Source organism: Oryzias latipes, chromosome 10 (assembly GCF_002234675.1).
Source record: "Oryzias latipes chromosome 10, ASM223467v1".
Taxonomy (NCBI): Eukaryota; Metazoa; Chordata; class Actinopteri; order Beloniformes; family Adrianichthyidae; genus Oryzias; species Oryzias latipes.
Window position 1 is genome coordinate 1,580,584 of NC_019868.2, and position 22,500 is coordinate 1,603,083.

The window sequence follows — 22,500 nt, forward strand, 5'->3', positions numbered from 1 at the left end:
GTTGTCATCAAACCATCAGTTGTGTGCAGCCTTTTTTTGTAAAATGTTACGCGTGTAATACATGTTCTTTGTAGCTCAGTTTTATGTTATTTTTCTTTATTCACTTGGACAGTTTGATCCTTCATTAATGGAGTTATGTGGATTTTAATAAGTTGACAAAATGTAAAAGGATTTATGCTGGAATAACAAGCAAACATATATTTTCTATGCAACTGTAATTGTCACTTTGAAAAGTTATAAATAAATAATGCGTTATTTAACATTAAGGAGTAGTTAGATTTATTTTTCCATTACATTTAGTGACATATATAAGTTACATCTGGCCTTTTGAGGACAACCACTGTGCTGATGTGGCCCTCGGTGAAAATGAGTTTGACCCCCCTGGTTTAACTGTTTCAAACTTAAGAAAACCGGGAAAAGTGGTTTCAATATTTTCAGTTTATAAAATGTTTACTTACTCGAAAGAACTCTTTGGTTGAGCCAGAGTCTAGAGTCCCATAAGCTATCTCAGTCTGTTTTGCCAGGTCCTCTGCACTTTCAATAGGAGACACCATCCTCTCAACAGTTAAAAAAGCAGCCAGGTTGGCTGTGTAGGACGAGATGATGATCAAAGTGAAGAACCACCACACCCCACCAACAATACGTCCAGACAAGGATCTATGAATAAACCAAAAAAGGAGGCATGTATTAAAACACCAATGCTTGATTACCAGTTTAAAAGCAAAACAAAGGGTAACTTTAAAATGAAAAAAATTGCAAGGATGATTATGTAGGACAGAAATGTTATTCAAACTTCTGTGCATCGTAGCTTCCATACTTCTGGAACAAACATGCTGTAAAAGTCATTCTGGGATTTCAAGGTTAATCTGTTTCAGAAGGATCTCATTTCTGGCATGTTAAAAAACAAAACAAAAAGGAAGATTGGTAAAATCTCTTAAATTTGGAAAACCATCCAAAAATCTATCCTTAAAAGATTTTGGAAAGATTGAAAAAAAAACAGTTGTTCAAATTAAATCTTGTGAAAAGTGGGTTTGACAGTAGAAAGTGAGAGCAAAAGGATCAAGACTGACCCCCCCATTGGGCGTGAACAACAGTGCAACCCAGAGAAAAAAACAGTCATTGTTCATGATACTCTGGCAAAAACTGTTGGACATTTTCTGATACAAATCAAGGTTGGACTTCACGTCCATGGAAGAATAGCATGTGGCCCGCTGAGGCGAGGAGAGGCAAATCAAACGTTTCATCTGCACTGCAATTCTTTTACACTGAATCCTTCAGGAGCCCCGGGAAGAAATAAATAAATAAAAAAACAATAGATCAAGCATAAATCAACTGCTAAAAGAACATAGCATTCTTAGAATTTAATGTTGAAATCATTTTAGAGATTCATTTTGTTCCCCCAACGTGTTCCATGGTCAGCACATTTACTAAGCCATGCAGTTTTTGCATGACACATTCAACAGTCTTTCTGTTTGAGGCTTATGGTTTAACCTTAAGCTGATGCATCCATTTTAAAATACAAAAAACTGCATTATGGCCACTAGTAGCTTTCATGTGTTGATTTCAATGTGTTTGCATGGATGGATTATGTTTGCTGCTCTGTTTTCCGTCTCTCTGTTAATTAATTTATTTTTTTTCAAATTCAGACATATGTTTGTAAATACTATGATACTAATTATACTGAAAGAGGCTTTCTGATATTTGCATCAACCCAGAAATTGTACTTTGTGGCATTTTAACCTTGGGTTGTGGGTAAAAATTCAATAGTTCCATGACATGTGCTTCCTAATAATATTCACATCCGTAACCAGGTTCTGTGACTGATGGAAGCATTATAAACATTGTGTTTGGATTTTTAACACTAATTTAAATTTTACAGTGTCAATAACATATACTTATTTAGTGCTTTTCTACCTTGATTAAGGCCCAAGATGCTTTATAGTCACCACTGCGATTCACCCATGCACACACACATTTACCCACACACACACAGATTCCGTGACAGTGGCTCTGCTGCATCCAAGGTAGTGACCTGGGGCCTCATTTATAAAACTTTGCGTAGGATTTGCGTCAGAAGTGGCGTACGGATGAAACATAGGACGTGCGTACGCACAGAAATATTCGGAGTTATAAAACCGTGCGCACGCACATCCTACGCATCTTTCCCTTAATAAATCACAACCGATTCTAAATGCAGCGCAGCTTTTGCGGCCTCATGACACGCCCATAGTTGCCCATAAATAGTCCGTGAAACGCCCACAAATGAATATTCATTAATTGCGAAACCATGGCAAACACTGAGAGGAAATCAAAAAAACGTAACTTCACTCAATGTGAAGTAGAATTTATCGTTGGCGAGGTGGAAAAGAGGAGAATAATGTTGTTTGGAGGGCACAGTGTGGACATTACTAATGCCAAAAAGGCACATGAGTGGCAGACGCCGTTAATGCTGTAGCCTCACAACCTCGGACCGTGGCCGGTCGGAGGGGTGGGGATGGGGTGGGGGTGGGGGGGACCGGAGCGCCAGATTCACCGGGTGACGCGTGGTTCCTCCGAGTGCTCCTCTGTAACGCCGGGCCCAAAAGCCCGCAGAGGTCCAAGAGGACGGCTCGAGAAAGTCGGAACCGGCTCATAAGCCACTTGTCCTCGTTTGCCAGCACGTCTTCTTGCTGTCTAAAGATGCGTTCACTCTGAATTCTTCCATTTGCCACATCTTCTAAGAGTGCAAGATCAGCCATTGTGCGTCATTACGCATTGTGATGGGGCATTTTATTTCCCTCCATTTAATTACATCTGACAAGCTACAGATGTCGGTAATAATCGACGTGGAAAAGGGAAATTGATCAGCGCAAATGTAATTTCTTGTTGCTTTCTGAATGGTTGAGACATACGCCATACATTGTTTCATCAAAAATAAAACAAACCTTTACCTTTTATGGGCGCACTCCAGCCACATTAAGTGGCTGGCCCCGCCCAAGAGGAAACTACAGGTTTCTTGAAAAATGAAACATTTAAACTCCTGTAAACAAAACGGACATAAAAGTATAAAAGAACTAAAATCATTTCAACCCAGAAGGTAACCAAATAAATCCAGTCCCCCCCCCCCCCCTTTATACGTAGAGGTTAACCCTCATAAACAGGAAGTGAAGGCCTTGGCTACCATTTTGTTATCTGGGCACCAGGAATGAAAGGTAAAAAACATTGCAAATCAAAAAACAAATATAAACAAGGGATGGAGAAACCAGAGAAACCAAAGCTCCCTGACCCACTGACAAAATAGGAATCAATTGGTTGAAATGTTGAAATGGTTCAGTGTTGTGAAAACACTTGACACGTTTAACTTTTATACGATTTTCTAAACTCTGCCAGGATTGATTAGTAAATGTGCGCAAGTCAGGCGTCCTCACAGTGACTTTCCCCCACCATCTGACCCTCTCTCTGCAACCTCCTCCCTCACACCAACCACCCTCATGTCCTCCTTCACTACATCCTTCAACTCCTCTCTGCTCCTCCTCTTGCCCCACTTCCTGGTTGCTCTAACTTTAGCATCCCTTTACCCGCACAGTCCAGACTCCAGATTTCAAATCATTAAAAATCTGCAGATCTGCAGACTCTAAATTTTAGTCTGATCCTGCCATCATCATTACAAAATCATGGCAAAAAATGAATCCACCTATAGACCAAATTGAATGTTGTGTGGTGGCAGAAGCCTATCAAATTAACAGCACAACAAAACAAAGTTAAAAGTGTTGCAACCAAATGTTAGTTTGTTGCTTTTTCTCTAAGAATATACATATGACCATTCTGGGTTAAGGATAGTGATTCATCTTAACGCATATTAAAAAAAGAAGTGACAACACCAATGACGCAATTAACATAATTCTAGCACAGTCTGAAGCGGAGAAGAACTTAAATCTGCCGATTCTTCCATAAAGAAAAGCTCCTTTGCGCTGTTTTGCAACACTTCACGAACATAAAGCATTGCATATTGGCGCAAAACTGATGTGACAAGCTCCTCCTGCAATGGTCAGCTAAATCACGTTGATCAGGTGAAAGGTCAAGAATGTATGGTATGTAAAAACTGTTATTTAGGTTTAGTTGCGGGCGACAGCTCCCGTGTTAAAAGGGTTAAACAAACAGCAGTTTGGTTCAGTTTCAGTATTCAAAGTCTTAGAACAATCAGTTCCAGGGATCAAGAGGAGGCTGAGCATGGCCTCAGATGGTGAGACATTAAGAGAGAACTCACAGTGATGATACACATGCTGACACCTTTCACATCATCACAGAGAAAAAGAAAGGCCAGGCCAAGTCAAAGATTGATTCATCTTAGTGAAGCATACACATAACTTTTGATGGCATGACTGCTGAACACCACATATAACATTTGCCAACCCTACATTATGTTTCCATACATCTAGTCATTTTCAATACACCACTGTTACCATTGGGGGAGCTTCAGCCCACTTATGCTTTCAGTCTTTCCTGTAGAGAGTTTAGAGCCATCAGCTCATTTGAGCTTCATGTGTAAAGAACGTCTTGGCCTGTATTCACAGTTTTAATAGAAATTAACTGGAATCTGATCCAAACAATGTAATTGTCACTTAGTGTTACCCATACAAAATTGTAACTTTTTGTTGTTGTTTAATAACTCTTTCTTTGTTTGTGTATGGTGGCAGAAATTAAAATGTGTTTGTTTTTTGCCTATGTATGCATCTCCAACAGGATTTTTTTTAATTATAACTGACTTTGGAAAACAGCATGGATCATATTAAAATCTACATAGCCATTTTACAGTTCTTGGTGATAATGTAATTTAAAGTAGGGCATTCCACTCCCACTTGGTGACCCCTCTATTACCCACCTTAAATGGTAACAAAGGCACATCGGTTCCATTTTTAAGGAGCTGTGTGAGTTAAGATTGTAAACATGATGCAAAGCTATTAACTGGATCAAACTGTTGGACCTACAGTAAGTCATGATAATGCTGAAATTTAAATGACTGGGTAATCTCCATTTAAGCAGGTATAAAATTATTTCTTAAAAAGCAGATTATATACACAGAAATAAAGGCAAAAAGGTTTTTAAAAATATTTTGGACTTTTCAAACCATCATACAGCGACCATCATCCACAACCAGCATCTAACATGTGTTTGGAATTCCCACCTACCTTGGTGAAATGTCACATCCTTGTCTCATAAAAGCTCCCAGGGAAAACCACAGGCTGTTGAATATGCCAAACTCATTAGTCGATTCATTGGTCTGGATCTGTCCATCCTCATACTCCTCTGTGTGCCACTCATAGGGGCTGAAACGGCTGACAAGAAACAGCACCACGCTGACACCGATGTAGGCAAATACAATACACATCCAGATCTCATAAGCCAGTGGGTCCAGGAAAGAGAAGACTCCAGGTTTGGATTTTTGAGGCTTCTTGATCATGATGGAGATTCCCAGAGACATGAAGGGTTTTGAGAAATCAATCACTTCTTCTCTGACTAATGTTATAGTCAAAGGGGCCACAGCAATGTCTGCTTTCTACAAAAGCATAAAAAAAACACAATTAGAAAGAACATTAATTCATTAAATAATTTGCTTTTTTTTCTTGCAATTTATTTTTTTAATCATTGTAATTGCTTTCACACTGGAGCAGTTTTGCACACTGTTTATTTAGATGGAAAATACAGATTGCTTTCACACCAAACTAATAATTTAGTTTGGTTTACTTTACATGCTTAGGAGAGAACAAAAGACTAATGAGGATGAAGGTTTTGAAGAAATTGGTGGATACCAACACTTTTGGCCAATTAAAAGACATTAAACAGATAAACCAATCAGAAGAATTCAGGAATCAGCTGAGGTGCGGATTAAACCAACAGACAAGGGGAACATCGAAGACTTGCATCATGCATGAGCCTTTTGAACTGATGCAAAACTAATGTTGGTAATAAGACATAGGATTAAGATCATTTAGCCTTAAAGCAGCATGGCCTGAGCTTTTCAAACCCATCCCTTCTAATACGAGGAGAAGAACTCACCCCATATACTAACTCTCCAACCATTCCATTCCAGATTTTGGTCTCTGCATCTCTGGCTCCATACTTTCCATCACCCACTATTTTCAGCTGGTACTTGAAGCCGCAGTGCTTTGCTATTTCTGCAGCCAGATCAACACAGTACCCTTCATAACGTTCATTGTCAACAAACAGGTCAGCATTCTTTTTCAGCATCACATATGGAGCTTCCTGAAAGGGGAAAAACATAGAACAAAAACACAGTTTAGCATTTAAGAGATAACAGTTTAAATAATGAATAAGACACAGCTTAAAATACAACCCAAACCTAGCAATTTTGCCTCCTGTACCAGTACCCAACGTTTAGGGTGTTTTTAGACTGGGAAAGTCACTTAGTCCGGATTGAGTCCTGAACCATGCGTTTGATCTGTATTTAGACTGCCGTCAAGCTGACGTTCCTGTTCTGGACCAAAGCTTGTAAACAAAATGACGGGACTAAAAATCTCTTCAGTCATTGGTAAGGAATTACTAGGGCGGGGCAAGGTATCTCTAAAGATAGAAGTTATGGAAGTCCTGCGCTTTGCAGACCTTGTTGGGAAAGTTCCCTTTATTCAAACTTTATATTTCTAATGCCTGTATCAACATCAAGCTAAACACTTTCTACTCGCCTTTTTTTTTTAAAGTATGGCGGAGGCATGCTGCACGACGGTTACTGGTGAGATGACTAAGAAGGAACACTGAGAAGTGTTCATGACATATAGATTGTTGGGAAAACAGTGAGAATCAATGTATGTCACATCAAAAGTTCTTTTGATGAACCTGCATTCATCCAAACACATTTCAATGAGTTGTCTTATCGTTATGGTGTTATGGCATTATTTTAAGAGAATTCTGTTAAGAAACTACAAGGTAGTAACAAGACACAGGAACACAGAAAAGCATGTAAGAAGCATTTTCCGCTGACTTAAAGTAAATGTTCTATCAAATAAACAGCTGGACCCTTTTATACTCTTAGATAACATAATAATCATTGCTTTATATTTGTCTCTGGCTCATCCTTTGCTGTTTGGTCCATAGCCTGGGGGTTGGGGATCACTGCCCTAAGTCGTTAGATGTGTCTATCTTTGGTTCCAGCTTGAGCTTTAACAGCAGTCAGACAGTCATACTGAATGCTGTAGAATTTACCAGAATGGTGGTGACTATGACAGTTTTGTTCTCCATGCCTGTGGTGTCATTTGAAGGTTCGCCCAATTTGGTGAGAACCATTTTGTCAACTTCGTTCCAGTATCCAATCTGTAAAGAGTGCACAAAGACTGTCAAGAGCAGAAGACCAATGAGCTTGAACAGTACGTGAAATGATTTATGCATGCTTCTATTGACATCCATCATCTACTCCACATGTCAGAACAGCATCACACCATCAGTCTCAGCGATGCTGGTGAGTTTTAAAAAGTGCTCTATTTTAGGTGATGTTGACACACACGTCTAGACCTGACCTTACCTTTACGGGGCCATTATTCTTCAGTTCCATGATATTTACAGAGTAATTGACTCTCTTGCCATGTTGATCAAACTGGATGTTTCCTGTCAGACCTTCCACTCGTACCTTAGAGACAAGAGATGTAACAGTTACTACTCCTGTGTGAACAAATAGAGTTTGAAGAATACCCACAGTTTGACATGATGGTGAGCATTCTTTAGGTACTCTGAGCACTTTTGTTGATATCCTTTTTGAAAGGATTACTGATTGTAATATAATAATAACTAGCAATGCCTAATTCATGTTTTAACTTTAGGGAATCAAGCAACGATTTATCAATCACAGTACCCGTCCACTGATGCTGTGCCTGTGCAAACCCAGAGCAAAAGGAGTCACCGCAGACAAACAAAGCCTACTCTCTGTCAAATGTACTCAGGTATGGATTTTGTTGATTTTGTGAACAATACTTTAAATACTTCAAGCAGTAGTTCTTTGGAAATTCCCCCCTGAGTTGTGGGCGGGACTGTCAGCTCAGAGTAAGCCCGCCCCTTCCCATCAGCCATGTGTTTACGTGCTCTTCCAATAGCCCCTCACAACCTCAACCTTAATCTCAACATTACTGGTGCAACAAAAAATATGAGCACTATCAGATCCATCCAGTCGTACAGTTTAGATCCAGATTCCAGCTCAGACGAGGTAAACAAAGACGTTTATGGATCTATTTGACCTGCAAGTCGATGCATTGGAATGGAGCGGAGCAGGGAGCTTGTGACCCACCGATTGTAGTTTGTACGTCACACTTACACGCTTTTCAAACAGCATTTTTTCGTCTACTCCTGATTCACAACCATTTGAATAAAAAAATCCTCAGAAATTCTATTTCAAGTTTTCCTTTATAAATGTCCTCTATCATAAGAAAATGCCACAAGAACATGTTAAAAACACCAAGAATACAATTTTCTTTGGAATGGGTCTTCAATAGTTACTACAAAATATGTCTAAAGTAGCTGCAGAGATTTTTCAGAGGATGACAATAAAGTTTACCCTCGGGGGCCAGATAGGGCTATCTTTGAATATATGTTTGGCTCCATTTCTAAATGGTCAGAGGGAGGTGAGCTGTGTCTGATCAACACAGTGGATGTAGCCTTAGAGAATAGAAAAAATGACTACTTTCAAAATCTATTCTTCAGCTCTGATTAGGCCTGAGAATTAGGTGTAAATTTGCTGACAGCCTAACAGATCTCCATATATGGCAAGGGTGTTAAACAAACCAATTTTTCCTGACAAAAACATTTATGGGCTCAGGTGAGAATGATAGCCTTTCATAGCAGAAAAGCAGCACTTTTGCAGTAATATTACTGTACATTTGATGACATTTCAGGTTTTGACACCAAGAGAAGAGAAAGAGACTGCTGAGAATGCACAATGAAGGGCTGGAGAATGAAGCTTTAAATGTAATAAATGCCTTATTTGCTCTTATTTTACAGCAATGACATCATTTATAAGCATTTGTTTGAATGTGAATTTCAGGGCAGAGAGAGAGAGAAAAAAAATAGGTTCTCGTTTGGAAGAAGTCTGACCAGAAATACCATTGTGAGTCTGATGATTAAACCCAAATCTTACTTATTTCTGATATTTTAATAAACTTTATGACAGCACTGCGGCGCTGAAGGGATGTAATCCTAAAGTCTCCTGTGGTGTATTTATGTCCAAGACTCTTCTCTTAAGAAAGTTTCCTGCTCAGAAACATGAAAGGCTTTTGTATAATGCACTGTTTGTTGTAGAGACTGTGGGAGGCTGATGGCTGACAATAGTGGATTGGTGACCAGTGCTAATGCCTTTAAAGGAGAAACACTGAAAATCTGTGCATCTATACAACACATTTCATACTGAGATAAATGCACTGTCTGAGGGACTCCTCCCATTCCCTAGGAGGAGGCAGCAGTAAGTACTGTACTCTGGTAACAAGAGGTGACTGTAAAACGTTCTGTTAAATGCAATGCAGTTGACAATGTGGGGGCCCGTAACTCTAGAAAAAGAGTTACCGCTGTAAGCAGTGCAAAAAGTTAGTCTGCAGCTCTGCTGATGCTTTGAGCATTTTATGGAAGTACTTGGTGTTCTTCATTTTTGGATGTAAGATGAAACTGAAGAAATTCTTCACCTTAAGGGTTTGGCTGATATCTTTAACAGATGCAGACCTGTCAGGCTGAATATCAATGAGGTGTGCACAACATAAGGTGGTTATGATGATTAGTAAGTAAAAGTGCATTATTGTTTTTTTATAGTGTTTTTATGTTTGATATGTCAGATCTGTAGTAGTCCTTTTAATATTTAAGGTTCTATTTGTCCCCTGGGTTGTGTTTACACCAGCTTTCAGTTATAGATCAATGTTACTGCTGCTTTCTGTCAATGATCCTTAGTGCATTGAAGTCATGATAGTCGATTGTCACATCACTTTTATTGTTTTTCCACAGTTTTTGGTTTTGCTACTTATTTTTTAGAAAAAAAAGAGATGAAAGGTATGAGAAATGGTCATTTGAAAAATTCTTGAAAGATAACTCAACAACACTGTCAGCTGACACATTGCTGACAGATAGATATATGTAATCACCAGTCCTAAACACAACACCATCGTTTCACCATTTTGAGCCTTTCACAAGCACACTACACATGATTGCTGCATTTACATGAAGAGGCATGCACCTCATGTGCCCATTCTGCACGAATGGTGTCCACTCAACCAGGTTAACACTCTGTCCTAACTTTAACCACATTAGCTGGACGTTCTCTCTGTCTCTAAATCATTTAAAGCAGTGGTCTCAGAAGCAGTGGTTTGATGTCATGACATATTTTGACAGACTGGCCTGTAGAGGACTGACACTGCTGTCTGATAGTTTTCTTAACTTCCTGTTTCTGGTAGTTAAAATTGTCCAGATTTAGTTTGAAAAGACAGTTTGTGAATGTCTATACCTATTTGAAAACGAATGAGGACTCAAGTATTTTCAATTTCTATGTATGTGAAAACATTATAGAGATTGACAATAAAGTTTAATTTGAATCTTTGAAGATATTGATTTGAAAAGACTTTCTGATTTCAGACAATTCATTAAAGACAATTTAAGAGAAAGCCGTTTTTAATCTGAGACAACTCATTTCAGGCTCAGATTATCCTTCAGGACAAAAAGACTATTAATAGCTTTTTTTAAATTTTTATGTTTTTTTTAGAAGGAAAACACATTTATTTATTTTTTTGCCTCTCTAGCTTGTATATGTAAAATTATTTAGACGTATAAGAGATTTATTTGTAAATGTGGTGAATACTATGCAGCACGCTGCAAAAACAGACTCCATTAAAGTGAGTCAAATATTTTTAAACTAAATAATGTCTTTGAATAAACAAAACAAAACAAAAATCTGCCAATGGGGTTAAAAAATGGTCATACCAAGAAATCCTAATTCAGGAAAAATATTCTATTGGCTAAAACATGTTTTCTCAAACTAAAATTATTTTGCTATTTAAAACTCCATGTTTTATCTCCTAGTTTGGAAGTGAAATGAACCGCCATTGCCTTGCTGTCTGAGCTCATTCTTCTGATGTTTCTTTTGAATAAAACTCAAAGGAGAGTTGGGTAAATCAGTTTTCGCTGGAGAATCAGCTGTCACAGCCACTGTGTGCACCAAAGCATGCTGTGAACACCAGCACCTTATCAATTCCTCCTTTTTTGCCTTTTGTGCAGTTTTTAAGAGAGAGATGCTGTCACCATAGCAACAGATGTTCAACAAAGACAGTAAAGCCCTGTTGTGGTTCCCCTTGCGATGTGATGAGCAGTTTCCAGTTGTCACTTCAGATGCTGAACTGAAGTGAACAGAATCTTTCAAGAAGCACAGTGAGCAGACCTGGTGACCAAACACAAACACTGGCTCGCTTGCTTTTCCGGTTAGAGTCAACATTTCTTTACCCTTACATTTAAAGAACTTCTGCTGAAGAGTTGGTGAATCTAAAAAGGTCATTTGACTGGGTTTGTTTTCAATCTGCTCATGATGACTTCTGAGAGAGGAACATGCTCTGGACGCAAAGCATTACCTGTTTGAGCGCTCGCTCGATTTCCACTCCCTGAGCCCAAGGAACCGCAGGGTTGGCCAGACAGTCACCAGTGTTGGCCCTCCTGGTGAAGTCAATGCGCTGCTTATGCAGATACCGGAAGGCTTCAGTCATCACCTGAACTGCGTCATAGGTCAGCGCTGATGTGTACTGAAAGAAAAATGGCAGATGAGGCAACAGGCTTTTAAAATGTAAGTTTACTTACTTACACAGTTACACAGTTCACTGAGTCCAAAAAACCTGGTGGTTATGTGAATCTAAAGTTGGACCCTCATCATTATATTGAAGTTTGACTCATCCTTTCAACACATACTTAAACTGAAGGTTCAATTTGTAGCTGGAACAGAAGTTTTATTTGCTTCAACAAAAAAATATATTCTTTATGCAAACTAGGGCTGGGTGTTAAAACAGTGACGACACATAACGCAATATAACTCAACAGGAAAATGATGCTTTAGACTTTTTTTAATTTTGAAGGGTCCAGAACTAACACTTGCTAGTTGCGAGTACGGTGACTAAATGTTTGTGTCAAGTTATTCCTGTTTATTAGTTCTCCTTCTGGTGAATTTCTTTTGTCCTCTCCTCCTCTACTGTCTGCATAGATGTGTAACATGCAGTTATTTTCAACAGGATCCAGGCAGAACTGGAAGATAAACCCGCGGTAGCCACAGCCTCAACAGAAAGTTTAATAATAAGTGTAGATTTGTGGACAGCGCTGTAGCATAACATGATGCTACGATGCTATGCTAAAGAGATGTTAAATGTGTCGCGTATATGTAAACATGGACCAGTTTAATATTTTAGAAAAGCGGACTTCCGAACGTGGCAAATAAATACAACAGGTCAATTTATGGGATATTAATAAAACTTTTTTTTCTAACTAAATAAAATAATTGAATCTGTGCATTACCAGTGTAGCATTAAAGATTTTCAATTATGATTAAAATGAATAAAGTTTGGCCTCGATTACAAAAGGGGTTTATTCAGACATACCTCTGGTTTGTCAGAAGATTCATAACCCCTGTTGTTAAAGTAAAATATGTCCAACACAAGAGGCCTTCAGCTCTCATCTGTTTGCCCAGATGTTGGACAGGACAAGTTAAAAAAAGAGAACCAAACTTCGGCCCCTGTAAAAATGCAGGAAAAATCTCCCTTTTGATCATGATAATCAGTTCCCAACAGTTCTGTGTGTTTTTTCCTCTTTCCTTCTTTTTTTCCTGAATGTTCTTAATGTTTAAAAAAGGGAATGGGGGGGGGGGGGGGGGTAATGTTTCAGAGTTAGGCTTTCAATCAAAATGGGAAGTAATGATGATTAATTTCTGTTAATTACAGCAAATTAATTAAAGATTAATTTTATGGGCATTTTCTTGTGGGACCTGGCGCTTCTTATGACTTATGGGCTGGAAAAGCATGACATATCTGGCAACATTGCTTGAAAGCTTTTGCTTTAATTTTCAGTTTAGTTTGTAATATATATGCCTTTTGTTAGTTATCTGAGAAAAACTGTATCATCCTGTTCCTTCAGTGCATTTGTATGTAGAGGAGTAGGAATGTATAGGGAATAAATATTTAAATCATAACAACATGCTTATGATTTCTTTTATGAGCAACACAGTGTTTTACAAATATAGTTATTTGATTTTTGTGATATATTGTCATCGCCTGATATGAAAAACCATACGGTGACATAAAATAATTCTATATCACCCAGCCCTAATGCAAACTCCATGAAAACCATAAAAACTTTGAAAAAACAGCAGAAAATGCCCAAACACTTTTGAACATTGTGTGGAGTGGGACGTTTACCGAGTTTCATAGTCAGAAAGAGCAAAACATATGGAGCCATCGGTTCAGTTTGAGACTATTTAGACTAATTTATATCTAACTGACATGTTGTGAGGCGGTGGTGTGTGTGTGTGTGTGTGTGGGGGGGGATTCAGATGTCTTTTTAAGTAAAAGTAAAATTTGTTGCTATGCTAAAGTTCTTATGTCTAAGAAACAACAATGTCTTCCCAACAGTGAGCTTTTTTGTTTATTTTCTGTGAGGATACCACATGTTTATTTGGTCAAAGGCCACAAAAGTGAACAAAACCAAGACTACTGGCAAAAGTAAGTCGTGCAAATATTCAGTACAAGTATATGGCTGCTGGACCTTACCCTTATTTTGCTGTCAGCACCTGGATACTCCTTTTCCTCCAGGGCTTCCCATCGCTGATCGAATTTTGAAACCAGAGGATCATCAAAATCAACAATCTGAAATCCCGAAACGTTGGCTCCACCGTACTGAATCTTGGACAGGTCTCCATCAACAAACCCCTGAAACAGCAAAGCCAATCACCTGTTTTTAGCAGAAGCACTACATGGAACAGAGAAGTAGGATAAGACACAAAAGGTGTTTGAACTTACAAGGTTGGCAATAATGTAGTGGTAGCCTTTCACGTGTCGGCCTATTGTGATGACCTGCAACATCATCCAACAAACATACACAGAAGTCTCAGCAAACATCTTTTGACGAGCAGCAGCTCAAAAACTGGATGCCCCCAGTCATTAGAAATTTCAGAAACTGCAATTTTTCAAAACACTATAAAAGTAAGTGACCACAAGAAATCCGGATTTGTTTGAGTCCATGTTATGCTGGTGAGTGACATGAGGCAGATGATAACAGACAGGAGCAGAAGTGTCTTCATTCAAACCAAGCTTTATTCTGAAAAATGCTTTTTTCCTCTTCTGTGTGAAATAAAAGATTCACTTTTAAAGCTTGGTATCTGATACACAGAAAGCTCTGCTCAAAACTTCATCTCAGCTGCAAATTTCTACATGAGCGTATTCTGTTTTTTTCTCTTGAAGGAGTCCCTAAAGCGGAGGACAACTTTCTCAGTCAGCATTCAGGTGAGTAGAAGCTGCTAAGCTTTAACTGCTAATCAATAAGCCATTCTCGTGGGTAAAAGGTTAAGTAAAAGTAGCTTGTTTGTCTACATTTGCTTCACCTTTAATTGCGGTTTTGTTTATGGTCTAAATAAACAATTAGAGTAATTGTTATTTTTCCATTTTCCATCCGCCGTCCTGCCAGGCCGAGAGCGAGCGAGCGTTGTTTTCCTAATGCGCCCATCCAAACTAAATTTAACGCCTGTTCTGGATGAGCGGCTCAATCACAGAAGAGTTATTGCTTCTCCTGCTGCTCTGTTTTTATTTGAAACTGTTTCATCTGCTCTCACATTCACACGTGTTTATCTGCACATCCAAGGTCAGAATTCACGTTTATCGCAATCAGGCACAAGGCACTGCATCCATCTGAGGGGAATTTACCACCAACATTGAGATCACATGTGAAAGACACAGAAACCCCTCAAATACCTGATCCATGATGTCTTTGACTTTGTCCTGCTCACAGTCCAGTATCACTCTCCTCTCCTTCTTGTTCTCCAGGTCCTGGAAGAGTGAGCGGTACGCCTCGTCCTTCCTCTCATCCTTCAGGTTTCCCACATTGATGGCAGTCACCTGCCACTTCTTTTCTGCTGCTGTGTCCAGAACCACCTGCAGCGTAGTGAGGCCTGGGGGCAAAATGTGACATCCCCAATCATTCATGTCATCTGCGCTGCTGTCAAACCAATGGAGGTCGTTTAGAAGGCATTGTTCAGGTATTTTTAGGTTCTTCATGATCATGTGTGGAGAACACTTAATTTTCTTAGTTAATGTTTAAAAACATGAATAATCTCTGTGTTTTCATAAGCTCTGTTTTCAGAAGAAAACAGTGAGTAAATGAGACAGTAATGCTAACGTTAACGGACTCATCTGAAAATGGAAAATGACCACATCCACCTGAGAGGCTGCTTTTTACGTCTGCAGCATGGCTGTTGATTGTTTGCCTGTTCTGAGCTGTGGAGCCTGTGGAGCTCGAGCAGCGGCTCTGTGCTCATCTGCATGAGTCACAGGTGTTTGGTTATGAAGCTGCAGAGCATGTGGGAGGACAAAAAGCTGGCCAAACACCCGACTGCAACCATAACGCTAAACTACTGTATGTTTGAGCTTTTTCACTGTATCATTTCTGAGACGTTAAAATGTCTGCTGTTCAGCGTTCAGGTTGACAGGGATCAACTCACTTGATTTGTACTGCTTTCTTTTACTCAGGTTTATCTGGTTTATGACTGAGATCTAATCTGTGTAAAATACTTTATTACTTTTATACATATAATCCCACATGAACCCAAATGAAGAAAGGATTTTTTATAAACTCTTCATATGGATGTGCTGCATTTTCACAGTCTCTGCTCTTCATTTTCTATGACGTTTTAGCTCTTTTATTTTTTAAATGCAGTTTTCAAAAATGTATTTCAGTTAGAATCAGGCATGCGTTTGTCTGCTGCCATCATTCTGCACTGTTTGAAAAAAATAAAAGCAATTTCTTAAAATACTTTGTTTTTTTCTTCGTGTTAAGAACAATTTAATGATTGTATCTTTCTTTGGGCTTTGCTGAAACAGAAGTACAGAAATACCCAATTAAAACCAAAAATTCCAGGTGAAAGGGGCTGATGTTTTTGACATAAATCACTTGTGTGCTTGCAGCCCACTCCCAGTGCACACGTCACCTCTGAGGCCGAGCTCATATCGATCCTGAGAGCGGTCAGAGCGCTTTGGTAAAAGGGTTTCAGTGTTTCATTCCAGCCTGCCACGCTGAAGTGAATTACACTTGTAATCAATTTCATGCAGTGCAGTCATCGTTTTTTATGACAGCCGTGAAGAAAATCAAGATTTGCAAGTTCCTGTGATGAATTCTGAGAGCATTATGGTAACAGCAGGGTATTCATGGTCCACTTAAATGTGAGTGTTTTACTAATACTTATTGAACAAGGTAATTAGAAGATATTGTGACAAAAGAAAATAAGCTTAATGTTCAAAGACCAATTATTCCGCTCATTTTAAGCAATATTATAAATATACAGTTTAACTTCAGTTAATTAGTTTATTTGATTTAGACTCAAGAGATAAACCGTATTAAGCTATGGTGTCCAGAACCTTTTCAAACTTTATGTTGAACTCCAAGAGGACCTAATGTGAAATTTGCTAATTGACTTTTAACTCATTTAACTCAATAGAAGTATTTTATGTGAAATTATTTCTGTGATTAATAAACCAATGGGTCCCTCCTTATCTCAGGGTCTGAGTTTGCGGGTGTCGCCTAATCTGATGAGCAGAAGCGGAGGCCCTTGAGGTGTCCTCTGTGATGGAAATGAAAGGTCCCCCTCACATGAATATGTGAACCATAGAATTACATCTTTCTGAACTAAGTTGACATTAATATATGTATTTTTCTGCATCTGCTGACTACTCTGCATTTCAAATATTAAAGATTTCAAGCTTTTCCCAGAATAAATTGGTGGATTAGGACCTCATAAAAAGACAAAATAGCCATGCTGTAATTACAGTGCATCTTTGTCAAGTCTGCAGCTAGGCCAACATGCAGCATCTGCTAATTTGATGTAGCATGAAGCCTACAAGCAGGAATAAAACATAACATTGATCTCTTGAGAGGAACTCCTGCTTGGTCATCAGTTTAGAATTATTGCTCAAAAGATTTTTTTTATTTTAGTTTCAATAAACCACAGTTCTATTTGAAAATAGCAACTCAAAAGAATGAGTTGCTATGTCTCTGTGGTTTGAGGCTGACCATGTAAGAAATAATAATAGTTTAGCTAGGAAACTCTCTGACGTACGTGTATTCATCTCATAAACATACCTCTTCACCCTGAAAACCACTTTTAACACAGAAGGACAGCAGATGGCATTGATCACCTGCTAGGTCAATCCAAGTGATAAAACCACAAACAGTTGCTGGTAAAACCTTGATGGTTTTCTTATAAATGGCAAATGGAACAATGAGTTGACTTTAGGTAGCTTTTACACCATGGGCGGGTGATGCGGATAGCTTTCACCTCTTCCTCTGCTTTGTTTTGCTTTCACATATTCCCTTCTCAGATGAAAGTGGAACAGACCACCTGGAGATGTTCTGGAATTGACATGTTTTGCCTTAATGAAGTTCAAACCAGGACAGGAATAAAGCCTGAAGAAGAAGACCAGCTTGTCCCAAAAGTCCTTTAACAATCAAGCATCCATCAGCAGCTCCTCTCTACAACCCGGTTTCCCATGAAACCCTTTTACATTTCTCATGATTCCCACAGTGGCCTTTGTTTCCCTTCCTTGGATTCTCTGGCCTCTCTTGCTCGTGAAAAGTTTGCATATCTGCAGTGAATCAATGGCTTAAATCCCAAGTTTGTGGCCTTGGGCAAGGCACTTAAGACAAAGATTGATTTCTAGTGTTGAAATCAGTTGCTTTAAAAAATGATGTCTGCTAAACAGACCAGTGCCTTTAAGCCCTTAAAAGATAAAACTTTCAAACAGATTGAAGCCTTCAGTGTTTTAGCTGATGTGTGAAATCTGAAAATGAACTCAATGAATAACGTCTAATAAGCACTCCTCTCTGCCTAACAGTACAAACTGATTTTTTTCTTTAAAGATTATTTAGGGGTATGCTAAATTCTTCTTCTTTCTTTTTTTGACTGGGTCTTTTAGGAGGGGCCACAGTGAATCATCCGGATACAGCTCACCTCTCCTCTGCATGCTCCTTACTCACAGCAGGTATTACCTCACCTGCCATCATGAGATGTATACTAATGATGAAATACATGTGTCCACTAATATGTGCTATGAATGAAATTTATAGTATGATTCTAGTCATTTTTTAAATCTCAGCACAGGTGAGGCAGCGCTGAGCTATGCCACACAGCAGAAATCCAGCGTGTACATGTCTTTAATTTACTCAGCTAATACTAACTAATAATGTTTACAATTTTTTTTATTATTAAAAATCTAATTTGTTTCACGTTTGTCTATTGTTCATTTAGAGTTCGGATTTGACATGAAACCCCACTGAAAAGAAAAAGGTGAGGCAGGCAGGAGCTCTGCCACATTCGTTCTTCAGTGGTTGTAATAAAGTTCAATAGATGGTCTTTATTTTGTTTTGCTCTGACTGACTGCAAGAATTTAATACCTTTAGAATATGTCTCAATGTTGGACTTTCAATCAAAACGTGAAGTAATTAATAATGGACGACCAATGCCAAACCAATACATAAGCAATTAACTAAAACATTGCAAGTGCTTGTTAATGTCTTATAAATAGTTTATTAAGGACCCTTATTATAAAGGTTCTTCATTGAGACTGAGAGAATTCAAAAACTAAAAGACAATAAGGAGGACTTTTAGGCCAAAGTCACAAAGATTTTTGTCCAGGACAGACGCATGGACTTCATTTACAAGAACAGGTGTATGTGTGAGACAGAGCGTGCATCCTCCGTGGTGCTGTGTCTTTATTATAGTCTGTCTAGTATTCACCTTGGTGTTTCATTGGAGTCAACCTGAACCGATATACATTTTATATTCTTTACTGTCTTAATATGAACCTGTCATGTTTATAAAAAGATGCTGATATGGCAACACAATTAGTAGTTGACAAATATAGTGGGTTTTGTATGCTTGTAAAGCTGTCAGTGTCTCACCACATGTCACTGCCTACATATCATCCTTCTCTACATCCATGAATCTCCTCTTTGGTCTTCTTCTAGATCTCTTTCCTGCTAGCTCCAACCTCAGCATCCTTTAACCCAGTGTTTTTCAACCAGTGTGCCGTGGGAGATGGTCAGGACTCAGGTCCAAACATCTCCATCTGCTTCCCTTCATTTATCTCCAAAACATCTACCATGATCTGTTCCTCTGATGGATTCATTCCTGATCCATCCTGGTCTCTCCTAAAGAGAACCTTCATCTCTGCTACCTCCAGCTCTCCCTCCTGTCTCTGAATCAGAGTCTCTAAACCAACAACATGTTGCTCTCACCACAGTCTTCTTCACCTTTCCTTTCATTCTGGATCATAGTCTTTACTCACACATCAAATCTTAGACAAAACCACATAAAAATATCAAACTTCAATTTAGTGTCCAGTATAATAAATTTACTTCAGTGTTTCCCTTTGGGAACACTGTCCTGCATTTTTTCAATCCTGGCCTACTCTGACACACCCGATAACCACACTATCATGCTTCTGCAGAGCCTGATGAGGAGCTGAATCAGGTGAGCTGAAGCAGAACAAGATGGAGGACGTGCATGATGGTGTTCCTTGACCACCAAAACACTCGTCTGCTGGACTTTCACACACTTCAGTTAATGTGCATTTTTTTAGCATTTGCAAATAAAAAACAGATAGGTTGTCCTTCTTGGGGGTCAGTTAGATGCAGGTTTTAGGTTTTTACATTTTTTTTGTTCCATGAAAGACACACTTTTTGTCGTTTTTGATCATTTTAATGATGATTTGTCACTTTCTGGTAAGGTATGTGTAGATACTGTTGAACTTCAATTCAAATCAGTGCTGCTGTACCTGACCGTGTATCTCGTCTCTGGCTCGCCTCTATTACTGCTCCTACACCTGGCTGTGGATCCTGCCTCTGGCTCGTCTCTGCTCTGTTCCTAGCCGTGTACCTCATCTCTGCTCCTCCTCTTACACCTGCGGTTCCTGTCTCCGGCTCGACTCGCACCACCGACTGTCACCCCAACATCGACTGGATGAAGCTCGTCTGCTGGACTTTAAATATGTAGTTGTAGATTTAGATAAGTAAATTCTTCTCTAAGAGTTCTGGTAAATCGCCTGTCCGTCCTGGGGGAGGATCCCTCCTTCATGTGGACACCCCTGAGGTTTCTTCATTTTTCCGGAATCCGGTTCTTTTAGGAGTTTTTCCTTACCGTGAAGGGGGGTCTAAGGGCAGGGATGTTCAGTTTAGTTTAGTCAGTTTGTTAGTTCATTTTAGTATTTTCCTATTGAACTCTATGTATTTATGATCCTTTTGAGTTCATGTTTTACTTTTTGAATTACCGATATGAAGCCCATCTGTTGTTGTGATTTTGGGCTATGCAAATATAATTGAATTCAATTGAATTCAATTGAATTGAAACTTTTGTAATCTTTTTTTTTCTTAGCAGTTCACCCATTACAGAAAAAAAGGAAGAACATAAAAATGAAACATTTTTAATCTGCTGAATATACACAACAGCAAAAAGTTCTAAGTTCAAAAAAGACAAACATGTCTCCCACTGCATAGGTGATTCTAAAATGGTGGTCTCTGTCATGGATGTGCAGGAAGGAGCAATGGAAATTTGCTGGGGTCCTCCATTGCAGCTTTGTGAGAAGCACCCATGCTCTAACACGGTTGCATCAGTTAACAACCAGCTTCACAGCCTCCTACATCTTCCTTTGTCACTACATCTCTGTAGCCATGGCAACGAGAGGACCACACTGACCTAATTAAAGAGCCATGCAATGATGAAAGATGCAAAACAGGCTTTTGGGTGAAGCGGTGGATGTCCTGTAGGAAGAGCAGGTCACTGCTTATATTCGCATGGGGACCATTCAGAAAATGTTCCTTTGATTTCAGAGGGGAGCAGTTTTTTCATCCTATGACAAGTTCAGAACAAGACTGAGAAGGAAGACAGCAGCAATGCAGGGAAGATCAGAGCATCTGTGTGGCACATGAGCCTCAGAGAAGAGCCTGACAGTGAAGATCTGGGTCTGTGCGTGTGTGTGTGTGTGTGTGTGTGTGTGTGGGTGTGTGTGGGTGTGTGGTGGGCACAGTGGGAGAGTTTAAGGTATGTTAAACGATACAGAATAAAATGTAATCCCTCTAATCCACTGAGCACAGTGCACTGTATTCAGTGCAAACACACTCCCTTGTCTGGGCTGATTCATCTTCTCTTACCCAAAGCCCCTCTGTGTGTTCTTTAAATGTTGCTGTAGGCCCCCTTCAGGCTGTCATGGATGCGCTAAACTTTTCCTATGCTTTACCTTTCCAGAAAAAACAGAGCTAAAGATGTAACCTGACCTGTGATCATCAGCCTGTGAGTGGAAAAGGAGACTTATCCACATAAAAGCTAAACCTGGATTCTTTGCCATTTTTTTCATTAGAAAACCCCCCGCCCCCGCCCCAACAACCACCACCAACCCAGCACAGGTAGGCAGTGCTGGTGGATGCGGGTTGGCATGACTCAGCAGAATATCTTTGGAGGCTTTTCATTGTTTCTATGCTTTGTTATGTTCATTTTTAGCCTTTTTTCTTTCTGTCACCTGTTTTTAAGCATTCCAAGCTGAAAGAACTTAATCTCTGCTGATTGTGTGAGAAGCCTTTGTGCTGCTCAGGTTTTAGCAGAGTCAGTGTAAAATAAAAGATAAACAGTAGCGATTTAAACATGAAGAGGTCTAGACGTGAGCGCGGGTCATTTTCCCAGTTTCCCAGTGCCTCACATCTGACTGCAAGTTTTACAATTGTGATCAAATGTAACGAGTTCAACCATTTAAGACAGAATCAAATTTTAGTCAATGTTCCATGTTTGTTTACCTCATTCATCCATGTATTTAATCTGAATAATTGATTTAGTCTTTAAAGTTTTAACATAATAATAACTCTTAAATGTTTAATGTTTACTTTGTTTGTTTCATATTTGATCAGGCTGGACAAAGAATTGTATAGATAGCAATACTATTATTTCCTTATTATAATAGTTATAGACACAAACTGCATACAGAAGGCAGAGTTGTGACAGAACTTTATAAAATAGAACCGAAACTCACAGAGAGGCTTTGTTCCTTTATTTAATTTTATTTTGTCTGTGAATGAGGCTTCATGGAAATCTGAGGACTTCATTTGAAGATTCTTTTTAAAAGCAGCATTACTGTAATATGTCTTCAGAAGATCTTGTCTGGTTTCAATTCTACTTCCTTCTGCAGAAAATCTTAGTATGTTTGAGTTTCCTGTCATCTCACTTACTTCTCTTTGGGTTGAATACCACTAACATTCATGTTTTACCTT

General features: G+C 39.0%; 1 protein-coding gene across 6 annotated transcripts in view; it reads right to left on the bottom strand.

Annotated features, from left to right (window-relative positions):
* Positions 1 to 22,500, bottom strand: part of gria2 (glutamate ionotropic receptor AMPA type subunit 2) — a 62,444-nt gene that overhangs the window by 6,549 nt on the left and 33,395 nt on the right. For all 6 annotated transcript variants that reach the window (XM_011473133.2, XM_011473136.3, XM_004086474.3 and 3 more), the window contains exons 4-12: positions 14,949 to 15,145; positions 14,001 to 14,054; positions 13,752 to 13,910; positions 11,577 to 11,744; positions 7,514 to 7,618; positions 7,198 to 7,305; positions 6,037 to 6,243; positions 5,169 to 5,536; positions 459 to 657 (exon numbers count right to left, since the gene is read on the bottom strand). In XM_011473133.2, coding sequence (XP_011471435.1) covers positions 459 to 657; positions 5,169 to 5,536; positions 6,037 to 6,243; positions 7,198 to 7,305; positions 7,514 to 7,618; positions 11,577 to 11,744; positions 13,752 to 13,910; positions 14,001 to 14,054; positions 14,949 to 15,145 — 1,565 coding nt within the window. The remainder of the gene's footprint in view (positions 1 to 458; positions 658 to 5,168; positions 5,537 to 6,036; positions 6,244 to 7,197; positions 7,306 to 7,513; positions 7,619 to 11,576; positions 11,745 to 13,751; positions 13,911 to 14,000; positions 14,055 to 14,948; positions 15,146 to 22,500) is intronic.